Here is a 25,124-nt window from a genome sequence, read left to right on the forward strand (position 1 = left end):
TAAATCTCTAAAATGCTCCTTCCAACAATTCCCTCACTTTGGCTTGGTCCCAAATCTTTTCATCACTTTTGTTTTATTCCCATTCACCCTGCTTGTTTAGCCCTCTTCACCCTCTTCCAAAACATTTTTTTAAATTACCATCAAAACTGCTCTGCATTTTCTTTGCTTCTTTTAATTGTGACTTGCTTTTCCGACTACATTCTTAGTAACTATATATTATTTTCCTTTCTATCACAATCTTACACATCCCATGGCCATTCTCTAGATTGGCCTGGGGATATTGACCTGTGCTGACCAACTTGCTTTTATCAATTGAGGATTTCATATATTGTTTTTAGTACAATAGAGAAGGCACAGGTGACTCTAAGCATTTCAGCCATATTTGGCGTTTTCTGCTAATGCAATGGACTAATTGGCCAATGTACTCTGTGAGTAACTAAAGTCCAGTTTTATCGAAAACCAGTCAGTATGATTCTCTACAAGCTAAGAGCTCAAATCCAGAAACTAGTGTGCAAATCAATGTAACTGCCTGCTTCCTATTGACTTGTAGTTATATGCAATGCACTCATAATCAGGATACATTCTCTGTGACTCAGGTAAGAATAATAAGTACATAAAACCCATAACTTCTTCTTGTTGCTAAAAATGCACTCTCAAACTTTGAAACTGGGTAAAGCACAACCAGCAGCTTTAAGAAATAATATTTGTTTTACAGTTTTCAATGACAGAGTGCCATTATTGGCTTAATACGTACTGTTTTGATAACCTCTATGTTTTGTTTTTCACCCTAGTGGTATACATGGATTTAACACAGGATATTTAGATATTTTAGATATTTATTAACATTTATAGGCCGCCCTTTTCCCTGAGGGGACTCAGGGCGGCTCACATAAAATCAGGAAAGGGGGAATACAAACAATGATGTAGACACACATAAGTAAAAATAATGAGCAACATTCATTCATCATTCGGGAGGGGCGGCTATCTTTGTCCCCAGGCCTGACGGGCTAGCCAGGTCTTAAGGGCTATGCGGAAGGCCTGGACGGTGGTGAGAGTACGAATCTCCACGGGGAGCTCGTTCCAAAGGGTCGGAGCTACTACTGAAAAGGCCCTCCTCCTTGTAGTTGCCAGCCGGCACTGGCTGGCAGATGGAATTTGGAGGAGGCCCAATCTATGAGATCTAATTGGTCGCAGGGAGGTAATTGGCAGAAGGCGGTCTCTCAAGTACGCAGATCCACTACCATGAAGGGCTTTATGGGTGACTAGTAGCACCTTGAAGCGCATCCGGAGATCGACAGGTAGCCAGCGCAGCTCGTGGAGGATAGGTGTTATGTGGGTGAACCGAGGTGCACCCACGATCACTCGCGCGGCCGCGTTCTGGACTAGCTGAAGTCGCCGGATGCTCTTCAAGGGCAGCCCCATGTAGAGCACATTGCAGTATTCCAGCCTAGAGGTCACAAGGGCCCGAGTGACTGTTGTGAGTGCCTCCCGATTCAGGTAGGGTCGCAACTGGCGCACCAGGTGAACCTGGGCAAATGCCCCCCTGGTCACAGCCGTCAGGTGATGGTCAAAGGACAGCTGTGGATCCAGGAGGACTCCCAGGATTATTACCTATCAAATTAGAGGAGGAGGAAAGGAAGACAATTATTGGCAAATAGTTTGTTTCAAAAACTATTCTGATTAAGAAAAAAACCTGTGGTTTTGGATTATACATTGCTATAAACTAAAAGGTTTTTGGTTCTAGTTCACAATTAATGTGTAAATTCACCCGCTGACCGTTTTTTTTTTTTTTTTTTTTTTTTAAATCTGACTTGTAGCCCAGTGACAAACCACATTTTTGTCTAAAATTCAATCTAAACTATCTTGGGCCATTGATCCATTCATTTGAATTGATATTCAATGGTTGTTGATAGATTACGACTCCCCACAATATCTTATCTCTCCTCCCCCATGTAATGTAATGTCATTAATAATTCCATTACTCCCTTTCTATAAAATATTGGCACGTAAAACTATGTTTACATTTATTCTGCTCTGTTTAATTTGAAGAAAGTCCATGTAGATTGAATTTATACTTAATTGTTTGGCCTTCCAACAAGCAGAAAATCTCTATATATTTCTTCTTAACCTTTGTATTTATGATGCAGGGAGAAAGCATGACATTGTCAGGCTCCAAAAAGTTACTTAAAGTTGTGTGGTAAACAAAATTGTGTATTCTTGTCCTTTATTAATGGATCTCAAAGTAATGTTAGTAATAATATCTATTGGAAAGGTTGTAAAATGTTTGCTATCAAGATGGTCTCTATTGAGCTAAATGGACTATTGATTTGAATCACCGAATGTCCCAAAAACATGATATTAAAGTCCTCTTTTGGCTATTGCTAACTTTGTAATAAGGAGTTAGACCATGCCAATGGGTCAAAGTGAATGTCAGTGTTTAAAGATCTCTTTTAAAAATGTTTTTTTACTTAAAATTTGTCACAGTGGAAATATTGGTTTAAGATTCGTGATAAAAAGCTTTTAATGTTAGTTGCAACCATCCTGACACTTTAATGATATGAGCTATAATACGCAGAGTAATGGAAATTTGACCTTGTTTAAAACCATTATGTACTAGATTGATTGAACATTTTGCTTACAAGAGCATCCATTTATTTTATGCTGTCTAGATCTGATAAAGCTAATAACACATATTACATTTCCACAAATCTTTTTACTGTAATGCCAAATATTTTGAATTGTAGGAAGTTGGAAGGCTTCTAGGCATTTTTAAATAAGGAAGAAAGGACAATAACACTCATTTATTTCAATAGCAAATGTCACATGTAACAATAGATGATTAATATTTCTTAATGTGTTCAATGTAACAGTCTATGAAAAAATATGATAATTATTGTTCATCTACATTTGAATTTCAGTGTGTGAGATTTGAGGTGAAGGAAATGTCTCTAGAACACTCATATTTATGATATTTTGGAATAAAGTTCTATATTAGTTATGTGGCTATTATGTCCAGGCTTAGTAAAAATACAAAAATAAATAATTTAACTACTATGTGGATATATCCTTCTCATTGGCATGTTGGCTGCAAAAGGTTTAAGAATATAAGCTATGCATTGATGCTTGTAAGATATTACTTTAGTGGGCTTAAAGTAAAGAGTAGAATATTTATGCTCAACTTCATGAACTTGTCCGTATAGATTTCTGGATTCTATTTTTCCATAAGACAAGATAAAGTGGTAACTTGAAAAAATAAAACTGATTGATTATTATTATTGATCATCTACTAACATAAATGCCCTGGTGGGACCGTTCAAGTCAATATATGATACTACACTGAAATATTTTACTCTTTTTTGGAATATTTTTTTAAATATAAGTATTATTTTAAATATTTGCTCCTTGAACATTTACCCCTTTATAATTACAAAAAGAAGTTGTAATCCATATTGTTGTAATATATATATATATATATATATATATATATATATATATATATATATATATATATATATATATATATATATATATATGTATATTACATGTTTACATATTTATATATACATTACCCACCTATAGATACTAGGTGAAGGGAAGTAAGGGTACACTTGAGAAGTGGAATATAGATTTTGTTCAACTGAAAATATACTAAACTTGGAGCAATCCTATCAGTTAAATTTGAAAATTTAAGGGAGGTGGGAAAAAAAATCCAATAGCCTTTCCAGAATAAACATGTCTCAGAAAGACTCAAAAGAATGAAATTTAAATAATCGCTGTTTATTTCAGTCATTCTTTATTTTGTGAACCAGAAACAATGCATTTGCAACTTAATTTGTGTTAGGATTTAATAGTCATCAATCTTTAGTGACAATGATGAGATCTAGAATATGTAAAGAATAGGTAATAATCAGGGGTGGGTTCCTGCCAGTTCTAACCTCTTCTATAGAGGAGGTTCCACAAATCTACAATGTTGTTTAGAACCGGTTCCAGCTCCCTCCCCCCGCCCATCCGCCCATCATCAAGATGAAGAGCAGGAGAAAGAATTCTGGGAGTTGAAGTTCACAAGTCTTTAAGCTGTCAAGTTTGAACAATAGTTTTTTTTCTAAAGGGTTAGGGGTGCAAGGGTCTTGTAACTTGACAGCTTTAAGACTTGTGTGCATCAAATGCCAGAGTTTCTGAGCCAACATTTTGGTTGCTAAGCAAGAGCGTTGTTAAGTGAGTTGGCCATGCCCACCCAGTCACATGGCCAGCAAGCCACTCCCACCCAGTCACATGGCCAGCAAGCCACTCCCACAAAGCAGGCCACACCTACAGAAGAGGTTCTAAAATTTTTGAAGCCCACCACTGGTAATAATATTTAACATTGGTATAGGCCTTAGGAACAACAGAGAACTTTCCTTCAAATGGAATATACGAAAAGATGGAAACAGATGCCAAGGTCTGTTTCTGCTTGGACAGCTTTGACTTCTGGAAAATAACACTGGTTCCTGATTTATAAACACATCCTGACAGCCATACATGTACCTGTTGCCTATAATACTGGGTGCTTAATCAGAAACAAGCTCTGTGTGCAGCAGGTTTTATTTCCTAGTGATTGTGAATAGGATTGCCACTATAATATAACTTTTATTGTTTCTTTTCTTGAAATATCAAATGTATTTACAATAGAAAATATTTATGGACTGAGAGGCTATTCCAGATTTCAACTACTAGCAAAATAATGCTAAGGGTCATTCAATACAAATTACAACCTTACATGGGCAAAGCGATGCCAGATGTTCAAGCTGGATTTTGAAAAATCTGAGGAACACATTAGTGTTGATGTCTACTGTATAATTGATAAAGTCAGAGGATACCCCAAAAATCAATATGTTCTTCATTAATTAAAGAAAAACCATTAATTTTATAGATCACTATGAAAAGGACTGTGAAAAAAAATGGAATCTCAGATCAGATGGCTTCTGACCAGCAATGCCACTTAATGACCATAGATGATTCACTTCATGAGCACAGCCTTAACTGACTTTGCAAGTTATGACTATGTCACTTAGTGATGGAATTGTAGGTCCCAGTTGGGGTTGGAATTATTAGCTATATGTAATAATGGCAGATACAAATCCTTTGGTAGAGTTGTGCTTATGTTTTTTAAGATCATTGTTAACAGCACTTCTCCTTGTTAAGCCCACATGTGCTATCTCATGTGGGATAAATCATCACAAGAAGACAAAGATTGCCACCAGGCACTTTCAATCTTGCCATTCCATCACCATTATTTGATGAATGATGCTGTGAGTGTATCTAAATAAACAAATAAACAAATTTAGTGATAGGCAGATCCAGTAGCTCATTAGCGTCCTGCTATTTTCTGTGTGTGTCTCTTATTTAAGCAATTGGGCTGCAGTGCATAAACTGAAAATATGTTCCTTAAGAAATCATTGCCAGTTGCTGGCAAGCAGTCAAAGGAACATAGTGAAGGAATAGTTGAATTCAATAACAAGTCTGGGTACAATTAAGTGCATGTCAGGTGCTGAAGAGGGTATAAAGTTGGCAGCAAAAAAGAACATGATTATGTACTCTATTTGGGTGAATTTTTGTGTGCACTGATTTATTTTGGTGGTTTATACTGTAGTTATGGTTTACTTGCATTATTGCACTGTCCTCTGGTTCCATACATAAAAACTATTGCATTTGAGTAGGCCTTGTGCTTTGTTGCCTGAAATCCATCCATCTTTCCTATTGGAAAAGCAGTTGAAATACCCACTTATCTAGCCGTCTCTGTACATATGTGATTAGAACCAATAATTAGAAGGACAGTAGGACTCATTTCTAAGTAGATCAATTGCCTAGAGAGGCACTTTCCTAGGAAAATCACCTCTCTTAGGATGGAATAGGCCAACTTGCAACAGCCAACTTACCATGGCCAACTTGCCATATCCAACTTACTGTAGCCAACTCACCATAGCCAATTTGCTGTGGCCAACTCATTGCAACCAACTTGCTGTGGGACAACATACTGTGGCCAACACATTGCAGAACTCACCATGGAACAATTCAACAAATACTGTACAAATGTTAAACCATGGGACAATTCAACTAATACTGTACAAATGTTAAATTAATTTCAATGAAACTGTGGCAATAATAATAATAAAGTTAATCCAAAAATACAAGAGTTACAATAATTTTGATGGAAACTTGGTCATCAATAATAAAAGTTACTAAATGTAACAACTAATACAGTATTGAATTGTCCTGTGATAAGTTGTCCTGTGGTCGAGTGGCCATGGAGAATTGTTCTGTGGTGATTTGGTCACCATGAATTGGCTGTGGTTGGGTGGCCATGGTGAGTTGTCCTAGACCCTTTTAGGAAGCTAGCTGTAGATGCAGTTCAGAACATTTAAACATTCTAAAATTCCAGTGATAACAGCTCTATGCACCATTTTTCTTTTCATTTGAGGTTCACTGTGATTAGTCTTATCTATTTTTTTTATTAAGATTTATAGGCCGCCCTTTTCCCTGAGGGGACTCAGGGCGGCTTACAAACATTAGGGAGGGGGTGCAATACAAAATAAACAATATGTAAACAAAATAAGTAGTAAAAACACAACATGCATTCAACATTCAACACTTGGGTGGGGCAAATTAAAGACTTATCCCCAGGCCTGTTGGGAGAGCCAGGTCTTGAGGGCTGCGCGGAAGGCCTGGACGGTGGTGAGGGTGCGTATCTCGACGGGTAGATCGTTCCACAGGGTCGGAGCTGCAACAGAAAAGGCTCTCCTCCGTGTAGTCGCCAGTCGACATTGACTGGCGGATGGGATTCGGAGGAGGCCCAGTCTGTGCGATCTTATCGGTCGGAGGGAGGTAATCGGCAGAAGACGGTCTCTCAAGTACTCAGATCCACTACCATGAAGGGCTTTAAAGGTGGTCAACAGCACCCTGAAGCGCACCCGGAGATAAACAGGTAGCCAGTGCAGCTCGCGGAGGATGGATGTTATGTGGGCGAACCGCGGTGCGCCCACTATCACTCGCGCGGCCGCATTCTGAACTAACTGCAGTCTCCGGATGCACTTCAGGGGCAGCCCCATGTAGAGCACATTGCAGTATTCCAGCCTAGAGATCACAAGGGCTCGAGTGACTGTTGTGAGAGCCTCCCGATTCAGGTAGGGTCGTAACTGGCGGACCAGGCGGACCTGGGCAAATGCCCCCCTGGTCACAGCCGACAGATGATGATCGAGAGTCAGCTGTGGATCCAGGAGGACTCCTAAGTTACGAACCCTATCTGAGGGGTATAAAATTTGACCCCCCAGCCTGATAGATGGAACATTAGCCAAATTGTTGGGAGGGAAACACAACAGCCACTCGGTCTTGTCCGGGTTGAGTACCAGTTTGTTAGCACTCATCCAGTTCTTAACGGCCTCCAGACCCTGGTTCATCACGTCCACCGCTTCATTGAGTTGGCACGGGGCGGACAGATACAATTGCATATCGTCTGCATATTGATGGTATTTTATCCCGTGCCTCTGAATGATCTCGCCCAGCGGTTTCATGTATATGTTAAATAGTAGGGGGGATAAGACCGAACCCTGCGGCACCCCATATTTTAGGGGCCTCAGGGACGATCTCTGCCCCCCTACCAACACCGACTGCGACCTGTCCGAGAGGTAGGAGGAGAACCACTGCAAAACAGTGCCTCCCACCACCACCTCCCGCAGTCATCGCAGAAGGATACCATGGTTGATGGTATCGAAAGCCGCCGAGAGGTCAAGGAGAACCAGGATGGACGCATGGCCTCCATCTCTGGCCCTCCAGAGATCATCGGTCAATGCGACCAAAGCGGTTTCTGTGCTGTAACCGGGTCTGAAGCCGGACTGGAAGGGGTCAAGGTAGCTAGCTTCATCCAAGGCCCGTTGAAGCTGGAAGGCCACCACCTTCTCAACAACCTTCCCAACAAAGGGAAGGTTGGAGACAGGACGGTAGTTATTTAAAATGGCTGGATCCAAGGATGGTTTCTTCAGGAGGGGTCTCACCACCGCCGTTTTTAGTGCGGCGGGGAAGTGCCCCTCCCAAAGGGAGGCGGTTACGACCGCCTGGATCCAGCCACGTGTCACCTCACTGCTGTTGGCAACCAGCCAGGAGGGACACGGGTCCAGAATACAGGTGGAGGCACTCACAGCTCGAATGGCCTTGTCCACATCCCCAGAGGCAACATCCTGAAACTCAACCCAGAGATGGTTTGCCAAGTGATCCTCTTGTGTCCCGGCTGGATCTGCTGCGGTGGAGTCCAAGTCCGACCGAAACCGAGCAACTTTGTCCGCTAAGAATTGGGCATAATCCTCAGCTCTACCCTGCAAGGGTTCCCCCGTATCCCTCCTATTTAGGAGGGAACGGGTTATCCTAAACAGGGCGGCTGGGCGGGACTCAGCGGACGCAACCAAGGTGGCAATATGAGATCTTTTTGCTGCCCTAAGTGCCCTGATGTAATCCTTGGTGCAAGTTGTTAAAAGTGCTCGGTTCGACTCGGACTTATCGGACCTCCACAAGTGCTCTAGGCGTCTCCTCCGGCACTTCTTCTCCCGGAGCTCCTCGGTGAACCAAGGAGGTCTCCGGGATCCGCTGACCCGGAGGGGCCGTAGTGGCTCAATCCGGTCAAGAGACTCCGATGCCGCCGAGTACCAGGCAGCAGCCAGAGTCTCCGCCGAACTGTGGGCGAGAGTATCAGGAATAACCCCAAGCTCCGTCTGGAACCTCAAGGGGTCCATCAGTCGCCTGGGGCGGAACCACTTGGTCGGTTCCTCCTCCCTACGGTGGGGGTTTGGCCTCTGGAAGTCAGGCCTCAGTAGGCAGTGGTCTGACCACGACAGGGGTATGGTCTCATTTCCCCTCAGACCAAGATCACACATCCACTGCTCCGAGAGAAATACGAGGTCGAGCATGTGACCCGCTGAGTGGGTTGGGCCCCGAATTACCTGGGTCAAGCCCATGGCTGTCATGGAAGCCATGAACTCCTGCGCCCCATCAGAGTGTTCACCGAGCGATGGCAAATTGAAGTCCCCCAGAACCATAAGCCTGGGGAACTCAATTGCCAGCTCGGCTACTGACTCGAGGAGCGAGGGGAGGGCTGCTGCAACACAGTTGGGAGGCAGGTACGTTAGCAGCAGACCCACTTGACCCTTGAGGTCCAACTTCACTAGCAGAGTCTCACACCCGACAAGCTCCGGAGCAGGGACCCTACGAGGTACTAGAGACTCCCGGATAACAATAGCCACACCGCCACCCCTTCCCTGGGCTCTCGGCTGATGAAGCACCTGAAATCCTTCTGGGCACATCTCTACAAGGGGGACTCCTCCTTCTGTGCCCAGCCAGGTTTCAGTAATACATGCCAGGTCTGCCCTCTCGTCAGAAATTAAGTCCCGGACGAGAGGAGCCTTGTGAACAACAGACCTGGCATTTAGCAACAGCAGCCTGAGACCAGGGTCCTGATTACTGACGCCATCTGGCCTTGGAGTGGGACTCATAGGGCCGGAAGGAGGGATCTCTGTAATATAGCGAACCCTCCTTCCCCGGTAATGGCCAGCCCTAAAGTCCCCGCCGTATCTGCCTCTCCCTGTAGTGACCGTTATGCTCCGACCCACTCCCGTATCCCTGGTCCCCCCAGCCACCCCGATGACCCCCGCGTTCCCCAGCAGGTCCTCCGATGCTGAAACATTTTTAAGCCCTGAGAAACAATACAATATTCAGAAGCAGTTCAGACAAACCCTTCTTTGAGTCACTGGAGTAAAAGAACGGTGGATGGGAAAGCAGGTACAGCATGGTTCAACCAGCAAGGTTCTGCTGTTATATCCAATCTCAGTAAAAATAGTGTTAGCCTTATGTGGAGCTAATGGTCTACAATGATGAGGCTTACAGCAGCTCTGCAGTTCTTTGATCAAAATTTTTAGTATGCTCCATATTTAAAAGTTAGGATTTTTGTAATGTGCAGTTTTACCTTTTCAGCAGAATAAGCTGATCATTTCCCTTTTACAGTTCATGAATATTCATAAGAGTTGGCTTTTGGGGAGAAAAAAAATCACTAGGTTTTCACGTTTTAGGCTACTATTTTTGTTGAGATGAGTCATGTACATAAGACTTCAAGAATAAAAATGCCACAATAATTGAATATCACATACCAACCAAGTAGATAAAGTAAAATGCCATTAATTCTGTTTTGCCCTTCCAGTTTGATCCAACTAAAGGAATTGTCTTCATCTGGGCATCCTTTACTGAACTTTGTTGAGGTTGTGCTGTTGATCAGAATGGAAGCTTGTATCTTTAAGCTTATTTAATGAGCCTTGAGAAAAGCTGCTTTGCTGTAACAATTCAGTGCTGTTCTCTGCAAATAAGAATAAGCCTATTCAATTTCATGAAATATGAAATACATTCAATCTGCACTTTCTTTTAAAAATAGTCATATAAAATTAGAGATCTACTCGGTTGTATCAGCTATGCTATCCTAACCAAAAAACTAGCTCTAAGGGAATTTTAAATCTGCTTTATTATATTGGCTATAATACCATAACAGAATCTTATAAGTCTGATAGTGCTTTACTTCTCCTTTCCTCTTACTTACCTCTGAGCTCTTTTCTACACCCTTCAGTTTGTTTTGGGATTGAATTGTGTTTTTTTGTCTTACTGCTCTGGGAACAATAGCAATAGCACTTAGACTTACATACCGCTTCTTAGTGCTTTTACAGCCCTCTCTAAGCAGTTTACAGAATCATCATATTGCCCCCAACAATCTGGGTCCTCATTTTACCCACCTTGGAAGGATGGAAGGCTGAGTCAACCTTGAGCCTGGTGAGATTTGAACTTCCAAACTGCAGCTAAAGTAACTTGCACTACCTAACCATTGCACCATCTTGGCTAAGTTTAGCTTATGTCCATCAAGATCATTTTCATTACTCTCTACAGGTTGATACTAAAATATTAGCAAGACACTAAGTATGTTTTGGAATTGGGGAAAAGTCATCGTTCCTCTGCCTCAGTGACAACAGTTTCTGGAAGCTGGACTTGTTGGTCCCATTTGGGTTCCATTGAAAGCTTATGGCTGTTGCTGAAGATTTGGTTTACAATCCAGTTGAAGCATTTTTATTCACGTTATTTTTTTTATTGATTTAGATGTGGTATCCCACCTTTATTATTTTTACAAAATAGTCAAGTTGGTGACCGTACTTAATACTCTTTCTTCCTCCATTTTCCCCCCACAGCAACAACCCTGTAAACTCTTAGTTGCCTGAGAGAGAGTGACTGACCCAAAGTCATCCAGCTGGATGACTAGGTGACAGCAATAGCCAGGGGAGCTTTTTCATAGCTCTGTGTGGTATGCCAATTTCATCCTTACCTAGACTGGGAGGCACTGCACATGTCCCTTCTGCTTTGGTTACCTCATGAATGGTTTAGTGCAACCTGCTCTACACTACACTATCCTTGAAGTGCATCTGGAAACCACAATCTGGAATACAGCGTCACAGACAATTAATGCACTTTTCCTAATTTAGTTATGTTAAACCTTTATGAAGCGAACTGCACTGGCTGCCATTAGACCTCTGGCTACAATTCAGGATGCTGATTTCACCTATAAAGCTCGTCATAGCATGCAGTTAGAATACTTGAGGAACTTTCTCTGTTTCTGATTATCTCTTTTCTCCCTTAGATCTAGCAGGAAGGACATGATTTGGGCCTCATCAATTAAAAATGTCATCTTTAACTGACATTCATGTTACCTCTCTTCTCGGTCACCTCCTGGAACCCCTTAGAACCTAAGATCAGATTGGTCCTGACTTGCTAGATTTCTGGAAAGTCTGTTTTTTTTTACCTAGAAATGCTGATTGTGAAATTAGTAAGGAAATATTATATTATATTGCTATTTACTTTTGGCTGCTGATTTTGTTTTGGATCATATGTTTATCATTGTATGTAGATTTAATACTGTGGTTTTCATTTAAATTTTGTTTGCTGTGGCAAGAGGAGCAGCTACAGAAATAAAAGTAGATTTAAAAAAAATATTTTAGAAAGTTTTCTCAGTGTGGAATTTGGACTTAAAGTCTTGTAATTCTCAGCCAGCTTTGTAGCCTAACACATTTGGAAAACATTAAGTTGGAAAAAGTCTAAATATTCTGTGATGTTTTAGATTCTTGAATGATAGTGAAGAATCTCAATGAGATTTCTTTAAAGACCAGACTGGTGTTCATGAAAGGTAGCATGTCCTGTCCTTGGCTGAAAGTTCAGGTAAAAAGGTGATTCAGAATCTTTCTCATAGTACTTAGTTAGTGGGTTAAGGGAACACTATTAAATTAAGCCAAATATATCAATTAAAGTACAGTTTTAAGGGCCATGAAAAAAAAACATAGTTGAAATAAGAGATTGAATCTTTCATCCCAGTGAAAGAAACTAAGAGTATGACCTAGAACACTGGTGACAAACATTTTAGGCACCGAGTGCCAAAAAGGGAGGGAGCACGCTCGTCTGGACTGCAGCCCGGAAGAGGAGCTGCCCAGAGTGCCCCCCCCCCAAAATGAATTTCCTGTTTCCGGCACATGCATTCATGCTGTCCAGCTAGTCTTCTGGGTTTCTGGTGCATATGCATGCGTGACAATCAGATAGCCAGCACTCATGCTCACGCAGGAAAATGGAAGCTCTTCCAGTTTCTGGCGCTGCCACACACACGAAGGCCAGCTGATCGTCGTACACACATGCATGCCAGAACCCAGAAAAGGAATGGGTGACAACGCGCATGACATGGCCGTTCACATGCCACTTCAGAAACACGTACCATAGGTTCGCCATCACGGACCTAGAATAAGCTTCCAGATTGCTACTCATAGAAATAGGAGTGCACAATTACTTCTAGCACTGGGCTGGTCTTAAATGGAGAGATTCATACTGGAGTCTCAATTCTCTACCTAAAGCCAGGTTTGCTCAAGGTGCAAAATTGGCAGGAAAAGCAACTCTTAAATAGGCCACTTTACAGAACTGTTTTTCTGTGACCTGGGAGTTCTGTACCTTCTAAATCATTTAGTCTCACACCAGTATTTCTGCATTCTTCTGTTCATAGGCATAAATCTGGATCAGAGTTAGAGGAGAGAGTGGCTCATGGGAGTCTGATTCTTCTCAACCTCTTTGCTTGGATTGGCTTTGGAAGGTCAGTCTTTTCCAAGACCTTCCTTGGTTTGTCTTCCTCTGCCAAGCACGAATCATTCACATATCATAAGATTACACTGTTGACAGCCTACTTTGTCTTGTAGAATCCAACAATTCAGCCCAGGAATGTTGCTGTTATTTTCCTTATCAAATTGTACTTTTAAAAAGTAAAGCAGGAAGTTGAAATGAAATCAGAATGATTCTCAGTAGGATCTAAATAAGTGGTGCATTGAAGAGAGGCATTTTAAAATATTTTTCAGGACTTCAGACATATTATATAAAAAATGCTGGTCGTAGTTATATTTCAGCCTGATTCATTAATTCAATACCAGAGGGAACATAGTAAAACATATCTTTTTTTCTATTCAGAGTGAAGAAACATACGATATCAAACAACTCAAGACCCAATTTTTCAGAAAAATAATAATTTAATATTTGTGATGTTTCTGACCCAATTTGCAATCTTCTGTCTTGTTTTGAAGGCCTTCCCAAAGCAATTGCTGTAATATGGTTTACGGGGCAGCATCATGGAGAACCACATGGCTGTTCTGACCTAGGTTTCCCCAAACCATGAGGCAGACTCCTTGTCCTGACAAAAAACCCTTTTTATTAAGTTACTGTGAATTCCTCTCACTCACATCCAGCAAAGTCTTTAATTTACAGTCACAACGTTATCTGGCTTGGAGAGCTGCCAGGCCAATATCTTCAAAACTTGGTAAGGAGTCTAGAGAGTCATGAACCAATTAAGCGAATTAATTGTCTCCTGCAAACTCCATTCCCCCTTTCGTTCCTCTTTTATTCCCTATGGGGGGGGGCATTCATCATCCATCTGCGGCCTTACTCCCAAGTCGACCTTTGTTCCTTAGCTGTTCCCTTTGTCTGCCAACTCTTCGCATGCACACACTAGGAACAGGTTCCAGCTGTTCGACTGCCTCCAAAGACAGCCAATAACTGTCAGACGGCCCTGGCCCCATCTCTGCCTCTGATGCAGAACCCTTATCAGAGCCTTCCCCAGACTCCAGGACTGGCCCACATTCCTTCCCAACTTCCTCACTGTCTGAATCTGTTGCCAGCTCTGCTGGCCTCTGGTGGGTTGCTTAGAATACAGTCAAGTGTCTCTACCAGAGGGCTTGGCCTAATTTGTTGTCTGTTCTGATCCACCACTTAGTAGAGCTGACATATGGCATATACCTATAGAAACTCTTCCTGGCATCATCTCTCTCTTTAAAACTAAGATAAGATGGCCTTGGATTCTAGTGCCTATGATCAAATACATCCCAGAAGCACTAGCTTGCTTATTTCTTCTTTGAAAGGTAGGCTATGATCATTTTTCTCAATCTTCTCTTGTCTTAGGCATCTGACTCAGATGCAGGTTTCTTCCCAGCTGTCTGTGGGTTGGCATTGATCTGCAGCCAAATTTTTGTTTGCTTTCATCTAAGACATGTCTGGGACAATGTGGCATTTCAGTAATTATAATTAGAATTATACCAGCAGAATTTATATCTTTCCACCACTTTAAGGAGTACTTTTGTATGAAAGCATATCCCTAGGCTCATAATTTATACTATAATTAATAAATCTAATCGTTGACATCCATTGCTTCTTATCTTGCCTACAGGTGCTTTTGGAAAATATTTACCTTGAATTTTAAAAATCACTTCATATTTTCACAAAAGTATCATTTAATATATTTTAGTGGGTTAAGCAAAACTACCTATATTGTGGTGATGCTAAAATGCTACATTTAACATTTATACTAGGAACATGCAGCACTGTAGATTTGATTTCCAAAAGTGCTTCAAAATTCTTAATCCTGGGAAAATGCACAGCTGGTTTAAAGAGCTGCAAATGGGCACTATGTCATGTGTTCCAAAGCACTTTTTGGAGATTGAATCTAAAGTATTGCACAGCCCTAATTTATAATTCTGACCAGATGAAAATATCTATTGAGCAGCTTAGTTAAACATAAATAAGGTAAGGAAAGTATGAACACGGCTTGTGAAAATCTTTCCAATCCTTTTACCCAGTAGTCCTACGTTTGTATAGATGCATGCATTGGAAAGTATAGGGTCAGATGATTAAGAGTAAGGTGGTCTTGGACTGGAGGGGTCATCAACATTTCATGCTAATGCTTGGCTTCTGAAGTAGACATGACAAACCAAAAATATCTCTGCAAAAGTGTAGCTGAAAACCCCAGGAAAGACAATCTCTCAGGATAGAGAGGATAGGAGATTGCCAACATATGCTCCGGATGGCTGCTTCCAATAAAGAGATTGGTTTTCTGTGGGTTTGAGCTCTGGGAGACAATAGGATTAGCCATGTCTCTTGCAACTATGACAAAAACTTTTAAAAGACTCTAAATTCACAAATCGCATTTTCTAATAACTTTTAAAAGTTGCCCATCAACTACTTCCTATTAGAGATCTTTGGAATGACAAGTTTGAAAATGTCAGGTAGGTCACTCTTTAATCCTGAATGAAATAAAAATTTAAAAAATAAGTTTAAGAAGTCAAAGAATCTGAAATAAACAGCAAAACGATAAGTAAGATTTTGATCTTAGAAAGTTATAAACAAACTAGGAATCCATATATATTGGGACTTTTATCAAAAACATTTATGATTAGATTTTGGAATTAAATATCAAGTACAAACTTTATGAGATACAGATCCTGTTTTGATTTTTACAAGACATAATGTAGATAAATAATTTCATAATTTCAAAAACTAGACACTAGAGGTGACCCAAGATTTTAGGTAGATGAAAGATATACTGTACATTATTGCAAGGTAGTGCAAGAATAAAAATATTGAAGAAGACTTTTGAAGAACGGAATCAAAATATAATAGTCACAATATCAACAATGTAAATAAGGATGTCTGCTTCTATGGATAGACTATGTCCAAGAGATATTATTGAAGAGATGTAGAATGCAGAAGAAATTTTAATTGATAAGACAGAGGTGTTATTGAAAGTGAAAATAGTTTAGAAATGATTGTGTTTCACTGGATCTCCAAAAAAATTAGTGGAGGCTTTAAAATTTAAAAGGGAAATAAAATGACAAACCAAGACAGAGAACTGTATAATTTTTACTACTGGATTTACAAAAGCGGGTTGTTAAAGCCTCGAAGAACTCTCTGTGATGGGACAAAGATGAAGAGAAATCAAATCCCACAGCTATATTTGAACAAACTAAATATTAAGACTGTTAGAAGTAAAAGAAGGAAATACAAAATCAATTTATTTGATCAAGGTGAAAATAAAATATGTTATTACTTCTAACTAGCCTTTATGAACTTTCTGCTGACACCAGGACCGAAAAGATGAAACCTCTTGGATTTGTTTGTAAATAAAATATGAGATATGGAATGAATCTTTCCATGTTTGTAATCTTAAACAGAATAAATAGATACTATTTTTTATATTTGTTGTGATGAAGTTTGTGATGAAGTTTGGAAGTCACTTTTTTATATATTTCTTTATTATTTTCTCCCTCCCTCCTTTTTTCCTTTTTTATTCTTTTTCCTTGCACTCCTTTCTTTTATTTCTTTAGTCTTCAGTTTCTGTATTACATTTTACTACTATAACCAAACTTTTTAATAAAACAATTCAAATTGATACTCAAGTGCATTATGAGAATCCAAGGAAAATTGCATTCTCATGCACTGTGGCTACTTCCTCCTTTTCACACCATGTACTGATGGAAATCATCTTCTGAGGGATAATCAGATGAGATGATTGTCCCCACAGCAGATATTCATGTTTCTTTTTCTTTTTAACTTAACAATCATTCTGAACAGGAGCAAATCCAGCTACTTATAGCAATGAGAAATAAAAAAAAAGATCAGTTTTTCTGTTGTTTCTTCATGTGCAACTCTCTTGCTGTGTCTTTATCTCATGTTTAAGCCTCATTTCATCTGGAAGTGCATAATATTGATAAGTGAGAGAAGAGAGAACTCAAACTCTAGGGAAAAAAACATCAGCAAGCAAAAAAATAATATTGACGATGCTGTGTGTCTATATTCTTTGCATTGCTTAATGACTCTAATCCAAATATAATGAAAGCATTCTTGGAATAAAAAAATTAAGAAATCAAATGTAGTCAGACTTGCATTAAAGAGGAGTTGCGTGCCATGAACTGAAGATGCTTGTGAATATCAGCTTCTTTAGTGTAAATATTAATAGCAATGCATGAGGCAATGTCAATAAAAATGTAAGCATATTTATAACACAATCTCCCATGTAAGTTAGGTACCCAAGTACCTGTACTGATGTTCTGATCTTTTTCAAAAATCTTCAGATGTCATCTTTGAGTTTTGAAATTCTAATTGTGCTAGATTCCCTCCTCCCACCATGAATGCCATCACTCTGCTTAACAACTAATTCCCACAACACTGTCAAAGAATTTACTAAGACTGTATTACTATTATTCTTCTCTGCCTTCCTAGTACCTATCCATTCCCACTTATGACTATAACCATGTTGCTTGTATCTTTAAAATGTATATTGTTTGATTTGTTTCCTAGTATAATTTGATTGCTTAATAGCAACTGATGACTATCACTAAGTGTTGCATCTTTTTATTCTTGATGAATGTATATTATTCTCCTTATGTACACTGAGGGTATATACACCAGAGACAAATCCTTGTGTGTTCAATCACACTTGGCCAATAAAGAATTCTATTCTGTTCTGTTCTATTCTATATGGATGGGTCCAAATTTGTTGGTAGTCTAAGTGTACATCTATATGCTATCTTGCAATGCGAGACAATAAGGGGAGACTTTTAGACAAAATTTGTCTAACATATTTTCAAACGGGTCAAGAAGATGCAACAAAACTTGTATGCTTCTTATTTCAAGTAGGAACTTTTCCAAGATTGTAGGATTGAAGGAGAAAAGTGTCCCTCATTTTTCAATTAATGAATATTCATTAAAACAAACAACACTTTTCTTTAAGGGCTCAGTTTGTAACATATGCATTGGAAAGGTTGGAAGAGACAGAGTAATAAACTGTAAATCATTTTCTGATCTTCTCCAGAATGCCAGTGGCCTCTGCATTTTACCAGAAGGAATAGAAAGAAAGCACTTTTAAGAAATTTGATTTATGTTGCAAACAGGAGAAATATAATAAGGCATGGTTGCCTATTATGATAGAAATTTAGAAATGCTTATCTCTGACAGCAAATACATGTTTGACAAAAGGGATGGAATTTTGGGCTTTTTTCCAGGAGTGATGGATAAGCACCCAGTTCATGTGCCAATTTCATTCTTCAATCCCCACTTTTTGGGGATTGTTCAGTTTTAAAAGTAACTTAATACTTATTGAGAACCTAGCTTTATTGTTTTTGGCCAGATATTTTCCCTTCCCATTTCAAAACTCTGATACTACTACAACAACAACAACAACAACAACAAAGAGGCATTTTCCAGGGCGATTCCCTTTCACCCCTACTTTTTATAGTCTCAATGCTACCACTGACAATCATTTTGAAGAAGATGAACTGTGGATATGAACTTGCAAAGAAAGGACTGAAATTTTCGCACTTGGTGTACATGGATGATTTGAAGCTGTCTGGTAAAACAAAAGCTGAACTGAATTTATTAATTGAAAGCACAAAAGAATTTAGCCAACACATTGGTATGAAGTTTGGTATTGACAAATGTGCAATAGCAACCAAAGCAGGCAAGGTCATAGAAGATGATGGAATAGAACTTGAGAATGAAGAAATGATAAAGGCAGTAAAACCAGAAGAAGGCTACAAGTACTTGGGGATTTTAGAGGCCTCTGACTTAATGCATAATAAAGTCAAGGAATTAACTTCAGCCAAGTACATTCGACAAATTCGCAAGATATTAAGGTACAAATTGAATGGAGGAAACATCATAAAAGCCATAAATACCTAGGCTATACCTGTATTCGATACTCTGCAGGAATAATTGACAGGACCCAGATGGAGTTGGACAATTTGGACAGAAAAACAAGGAAGCTTATGACAATGAATCATGCTTTGCACCCTAAGTGCAAAGTGATGTTGACCGATTATATCTACCAAGAGTAGTGGGTGGTCGAGGACTACTACAAGTAAAACAGACTGTGGAAGAAGAAAAACACAGCTTGAATGATTACATCCAGAAAAGTGAAGAACCAATGATTAAGGAAGTAAATAAAGGAGGCCAAGACAACTAAGTCAAAAGCTGAATATAAGAAAGAAGTAATTGAGAAGCGAGCTGAAAATTGGAAAAACAAAGCTATGCATAGCCAATACTTGAAAAGTATTGAAGGCAAAGCTGACCAAAAGCTAACTTGGAACTGGTTAAGATCAGGAGCACTGAAAAAAGAAGCTTTATTTTGGCAGCTCAAGAACAAGCCTTAATCACAAACTACATGAAGACAAAAATTCAACATGTTACCACCAACAGCAAATGTCACCTCTGTAATGAGAAAGACGAGACAGTCGACCACTTGATCAGTGGGTGTAGCAAAATTTCACAAACTGACTACCTACAATGCCATGACCTTGTTGCTAAGATCATTCATTGGAAATTGTGCCAAAAGTTTGGATTTGAGTACAGCAAAAAACACTGGGACCATCATGTTGAGAAGAATTTAGAGAATGAGAAAGTCAAGATCTTGTGGGACTTCAGAATCCAGACTGACAGGCACTTGGCTCACAATACACCTGACATAACAATAGTTGAAAAAAAAAGTATGGTTTATTGACATTGCAATACCTGGAAATGCACGAATTGAAGATAAACACCAAGAAAAAAATCACAAAGTACTAGGACTTGCAAATTGAAGTTGAGCGACTGTGGAAAAAGAAATCATGTGTTGTCCCGATTCTAATTGGAGCCCTTGGAGCAATACCCAAAGGGCTATCTCGCTATTGGGAAATTTTAAATTTATCAGACTTGAACTTTCTGATTCTACAAAAAACCACCCTACTTGGAACAGCTTACATCCTTCAACCTAACCTTAACAGTTCCTAGGTCCTTGGTTAGGACTCGAGCTGTTGAGCTACCAACCAGCCCGATAGGCTGTGAATCTCACCAAAGATTAACCACACAACAACAACAACAACAACAACAACAACAACAGGTCAACCACTTGATCAGTGGGTGCAGCAAAATTTCACAAACTGGCTACCTACAATGCCATGACTGCGTTGGTAAAATTATTCACTGGCAATTGTGCCAAAAGTTTGGATTTGAGTACAGCAAAAACCACTGGGAATATCAGGTTGAGAAGGTTTTAGAGAATGAGAAAGTCAAGATCTTGTGGGACTTCAGAATTCAGACTGACAGGCACTTGGCCCACAACACACCTGACATAACGATAGTTGAAAAGAAAAAAGTTTGGTTCATTGACATTGCAATACCTGGAGATGCACGAATTGAAGATAAACAACAAGAAAAAATCACAAAGTACCGGGACTTGCAAATTGAAGGTGAGCAACTGTGGAAAAAGAAATTGTGTGTTGTCCCGATTGTAATTGGAGCCCTTGGAGCAATACCTAAAGGGCTACCTCGCTATTTGAAAAATTTAAATTTATCAGACTTGAACATTCTGAATCTACAAAAAAACACCCTACTTGGAAAAACCTATATCCTCCGACGTTACCTTAACATTTCCTAGGTCCTTGGTTGGGACTCAAGCTGTTGAGCTACCAACTGGCCCCAAAGGCAATGAATCTCACCAAAGATTAACCACTTAATAATAATAAAGCAAATTATATATTTATGTTTAAATCCCATCAACTGTGACATTTACCACTTTAAGAGTCATTTGGCTATTATTCTAAAATATAGGAATTATCAAAATGGTGAGTCATTTGCATTCCTAGAATTTAAAATAATGTCAGGTTTGGTATTTCGATTTAGCAGAATAAGAATATCATTTGGAAAATTATGCACTTTTAAACTCTACTAGTTTCAATGGAAATGTAGATTAAAAAAAATTAATCCTACCATATTAATAGATGAAAAATAGATGAAAGATGATATAGATAGATAGACAGAGATACAGACAGACAGCTAGATATAGATAGATACAGATAGATAGATAGATAGATAGATAGATAGATAGATAGATAGATAGATAGATAGATAGATAGATAGATAGATAGATAGAAAGAAAGTTGAGAGAGGAGGGGATAGCATTTAGGATTATATACCACCCCAAAGTACTAGTACTTTACAATCCTCTCTGAACGGTTTACAATAGATTAGATAGAGATAGTATAGATAGAGATAGCTAGCTAACTAATTAACTAGATCAGTGTTTCTCAACCTTGGCAACTTGAAAATGTCCGGACTTCAATTCCAAGAATGCCCCAGCCAGTATGTTTACTTCAAAATATATTCTGCTTTGTTTAATGGAATTTATAGCTTTGTAACTATATCCATGTAAAAAAAATTGGAACCAAAGTGCAAACAAAGTAGGCATGACATTAAATCCATGTTGCATTAGTTTAGAAAAATGTAGATTAAATTTAGTTATCTCATAAATTAAGATTACTCCCTCTGTATTTTTAAAGATATTTCTTTTTCCATTTATATGAAAATTGATCCCCGAGCCATTAGCTCTGAAAAGAGACTTTTCATGGCAACTTTACTTCCATAAGTGCTTGTGATTTTTTTTTTCTTAACAGCATAGCATGGAAAGAGTTAAATACTGTCCGCATGTAATTTGATGGGGTTGTAATCTCTTTCACTTACAGCTACTTGAAAGTCAACTTCCAAGCATAGTATATGCATTTCTGCCTTTAATGACAGAATTTATTTGAGATCCTGAAGCCTAGCTGATACTGTATGCATTTTTTTTATCTTACATGAACTTTAAAGCTTCAAATAATGAAGGGAAAAGGGTAATTGAAAAATATTTTTAAACAGAGATTTTGGAATTGCATTGAAAACATTTAAAATACTTCAGAACAATAAGCAAACCATTAAGAATATGATATTGTAAAAGATACTAGTTGTTGCCATGGAGCTTAGTAATGAACTTGATCCTATGTGGAAAACAAGATGAGGGAGAATTTTACATGTTCAGCCCAAACAATTTTTTTCCTGATTAGGAAAACAGTCCAAGTGACTCTACCAAACAAAACTTGTGGTTGTTGACCAATGAATTAGAAGATGCTGGCAATTTGGGGGAAAATGATGTTTCTGACCTGAGAAGCCGCCTCCTTCTTCATGTTAGTCAAGAAAAGATGGGCCTTTCCTGAAATGGTAGATTGTATTTTTAAAACCAAGCCATATTTTTGAATAAGCATTTTTTTCCAGCTTATCAAGTTTTCAGCAAATCTCCTAAATATTTCATTCCTAAGGAGGGAAACTGGTTTGTGAAAAGGGTGCCTTTCCATCAGGCCTAACAATTGAATCATCTCCTGAAATGGGAGGCCCAGTTATTCTTTAGGTAGGCCAAAGGGAGAGAACAGTGCTACATTTAAGTGCAGTTTGATGCCTCTTTGTATCTGCCACTTAGAACAGGGGTCCCCAACCCCTGGTGTGTGGACTGGTACCGATCCGCAGCATGACAGTAACCAGGCTGTGCGAACAAGCGAAGTCCCATTTGTAGGATGCAGGCAGCATGCAAAACCATGTCCCTTCCTGTCTGTGGAAAGACTTTTCTCCATGGAACCGGTCCCTGTTGCCCAAAAGGTTGGGGGCCACTGACTTTGAAGAAGGAAGTGCTCCTCATTGGCTGACTCATGCCTGTCTTCATGACTAGGAAAGAAACAAGAAGTGAATCATAGTCCTTAGGTATTCTCCTTGTAGCTAGGAAGATGCAATATGTTCATGGTTTCTCCATCATAGATGTTCAGTTGAGATTGCTCAGTTTTATCAAAAATTAAAAAGAGATCACATTTTTCTATTGTAACACAGAACTTAACCATCTGATCAATGCAATATTATCTCTATTGTATTACATCTATTATTATTATATTGACTGTCCCCATCTATAAGAAGTGTGATGGCTTAGAGGTTAAAGATGCTGGGCTTCTAAACTGGAAAGTTGACAGCCTGGGTTCGAGCCCCGACTGCTGCATTACTGGGCAAACTCCCATTCTTGTCCTACATACCTAGCAGTTTGAAAGCATGCAAATACAAGTAGGTAAATAGGTACCATTTCAGTGGGAATGTAAGAGCGTCAATGTGCATATAGTCATGCCACATGACCACAGAAATGTCTTTGGACAATGTTGGCTACCTCAGCTAAGAAATGAAGATGAGCACCACCCCACAGAGTGGGAAACAACTGGTCATGGGGAATCTTTTCCTTTAACACTGTCTATAGATAATTTGTGTAATTTCTTGTCTTTCTTCCATCATTTCTTTGGCATTACGCTTCTAACACAGGACTTTTAGTAAGGAAAAATGTCATATCAGCAAGAGCTGCATGACAGTGAAACTCTTTAGCGGGATAGGTGATGGGCTATCCTTCCCTATATGAATTCAAGGTGGACAACTGGACAAGCAGGGGAACTCAATTCAGTTTGCATGGCCATGTCTAATTCTATAATTCCATGACTGCTTGTCATGCATCAGGTGAAATGAATTTTGCTGAAATTCATTTCATCTGACTGAATTTCACAATGTTATGTAGTAATAAAAAGCCAATTTTCAAGGTGTGAGGATGCTCTGTGGCTTATGCTATTACTACTAGTACAATAACTACCTCTCTGAGGAGAGTTTCAGTGACATAGAGTGGGGGGGGGGGATTTGAAAATATTTATAATCAGTTGTTTAAGACAAATTCATACTACTGTTTATCACAAAGGGCCAGGGAAATAAATGCCCTTTTGTATTCTACTTGATTCAATGAATTTGAAGATAAGAACTCCCCATAATATTTTTAAAAATCCATTTGTTGTTTAATTTGTTATGTAGTACAGATAATCTTGCATTATGTTTTAAACTATTTATCAAAACCCTGCTTCTTAATGTACACCTGGCTCTTCTTAGAACTATTGGGACTAATGTGGACGTAAATCTCCTAAGGAGTGAAATGCAAATTTTATAAAACATCAGATCGTGGAGGGAAAAAAAGATGAACCAACATACAAAACCTACATTAGACAGTTCTACATCATCTTACTATATAATTACTATTCTGGAAATGTCAAATCTGAATGCAATGTCTATAAATTACTTGGTTCCAGCATCAGAGAAAAACAATGCAGCAAAGTTGAGCAGAAATTTTAAATGACATTTCTTTCTTTTTTTCCCTTCTCTCTCTCTCTCTCTCTCTCTCTCTCTCTCTCTCTCTCTCTCTCTCTCTCTCTCTCTCTCTCTCTCTCTCTCTCTCTCTCTCTCTCTCTCTCTTTCTCTCTCTCTCTCTTCCACCCCCCCCACGTCTTTTCCTCTCTCTGTATGTGTTTTAATTAGCAACATAATGTACTGCAATTGAAAGACTTATTATTCGATGCTTGGGCAGAGAGGTATCATAATCTCTCTTCATCCAAATGCAACATGCTGCCTTTGTGACTGCTGACATTAATTATTGAGAAAGAGTTCCGAAATAGCGCATGTGTTCAGAGCTTTTGCCTGTAACATAAGAAAGAGATGCAAGAAGGATTTGCGGGAAAGGATGTACCTGTAGCATTTCGGCTTTTGTATGCCTGAACTGTTGTAAGATGTAAAAAAAAAAAGAAAAGAAAGAGAAACCTGTTTTGTAGATCAAATCATGAAAAGATGAGTCGTCAAGCTTACTTTTATCGTGTCCCTCCACAGGAATTGCACCGAAGGACACAACTTCAGCCTGAGCCAGCAAAGACAAAAGCTCTTCAAACAGTCATAGAGATGAAGGTATGGATGTTTTCCCATGTTTATTCCATGTAAGGCAATGACCTTGGTGATTGCTTGTTGGATGGATCATGGAATTGTCCCTTGCTTTTATTGTACAAAATACATGGATTTGTGCAATATGTGTGTATGTCATGTTG

The 25,124-nt window shown here is 39.2% G+C and overlaps 1 protein-coding gene across 3 annotated transcripts in view; it reads left to right on the forward strand.

The window, feature by feature from the left end:
- ERC2 (ELKS/RAB6-interacting/CAST family member 2) overlaps positions 1–25,124 on the forward strand; it is a 608,417-nt gene that overhangs the window by 145,614 nt on the left and 437,679 nt on the right. For all 3 annotated transcript variants that reach the window (XR_015695894.1, XR_015695895.1, XM_087709041.1), the window contains one exon: positions 24,913–24,987. Coding sequence is in view for 1 of the 3 variants with exons in the window: in XM_087709041.1 (XP_087565167.1) it covers positions 24,913–24,987 (75 nt within the window). In the remaining 2 variants the exon portion in view is untranslated. The remainder of the gene's footprint in view (positions 1–24,912; positions 24,988–25,124) is intronic.

This window comes from Thamnophis sirtalis, unplaced genomic scaffold (assembly GCF_051295495.1).
Source record: "Thamnophis sirtalis isolate CommonGarterSnake01/CBP01778 unplaced genomic scaffold, rThaSir2_p1.2 scaffold_3, whole genome shotgun sequence".
Classification (NCBI taxonomy): Eukaryota; Metazoa; Chordata; class Lepidosauria; order Squamata; family Natricidae; genus Thamnophis; species Thamnophis sirtalis.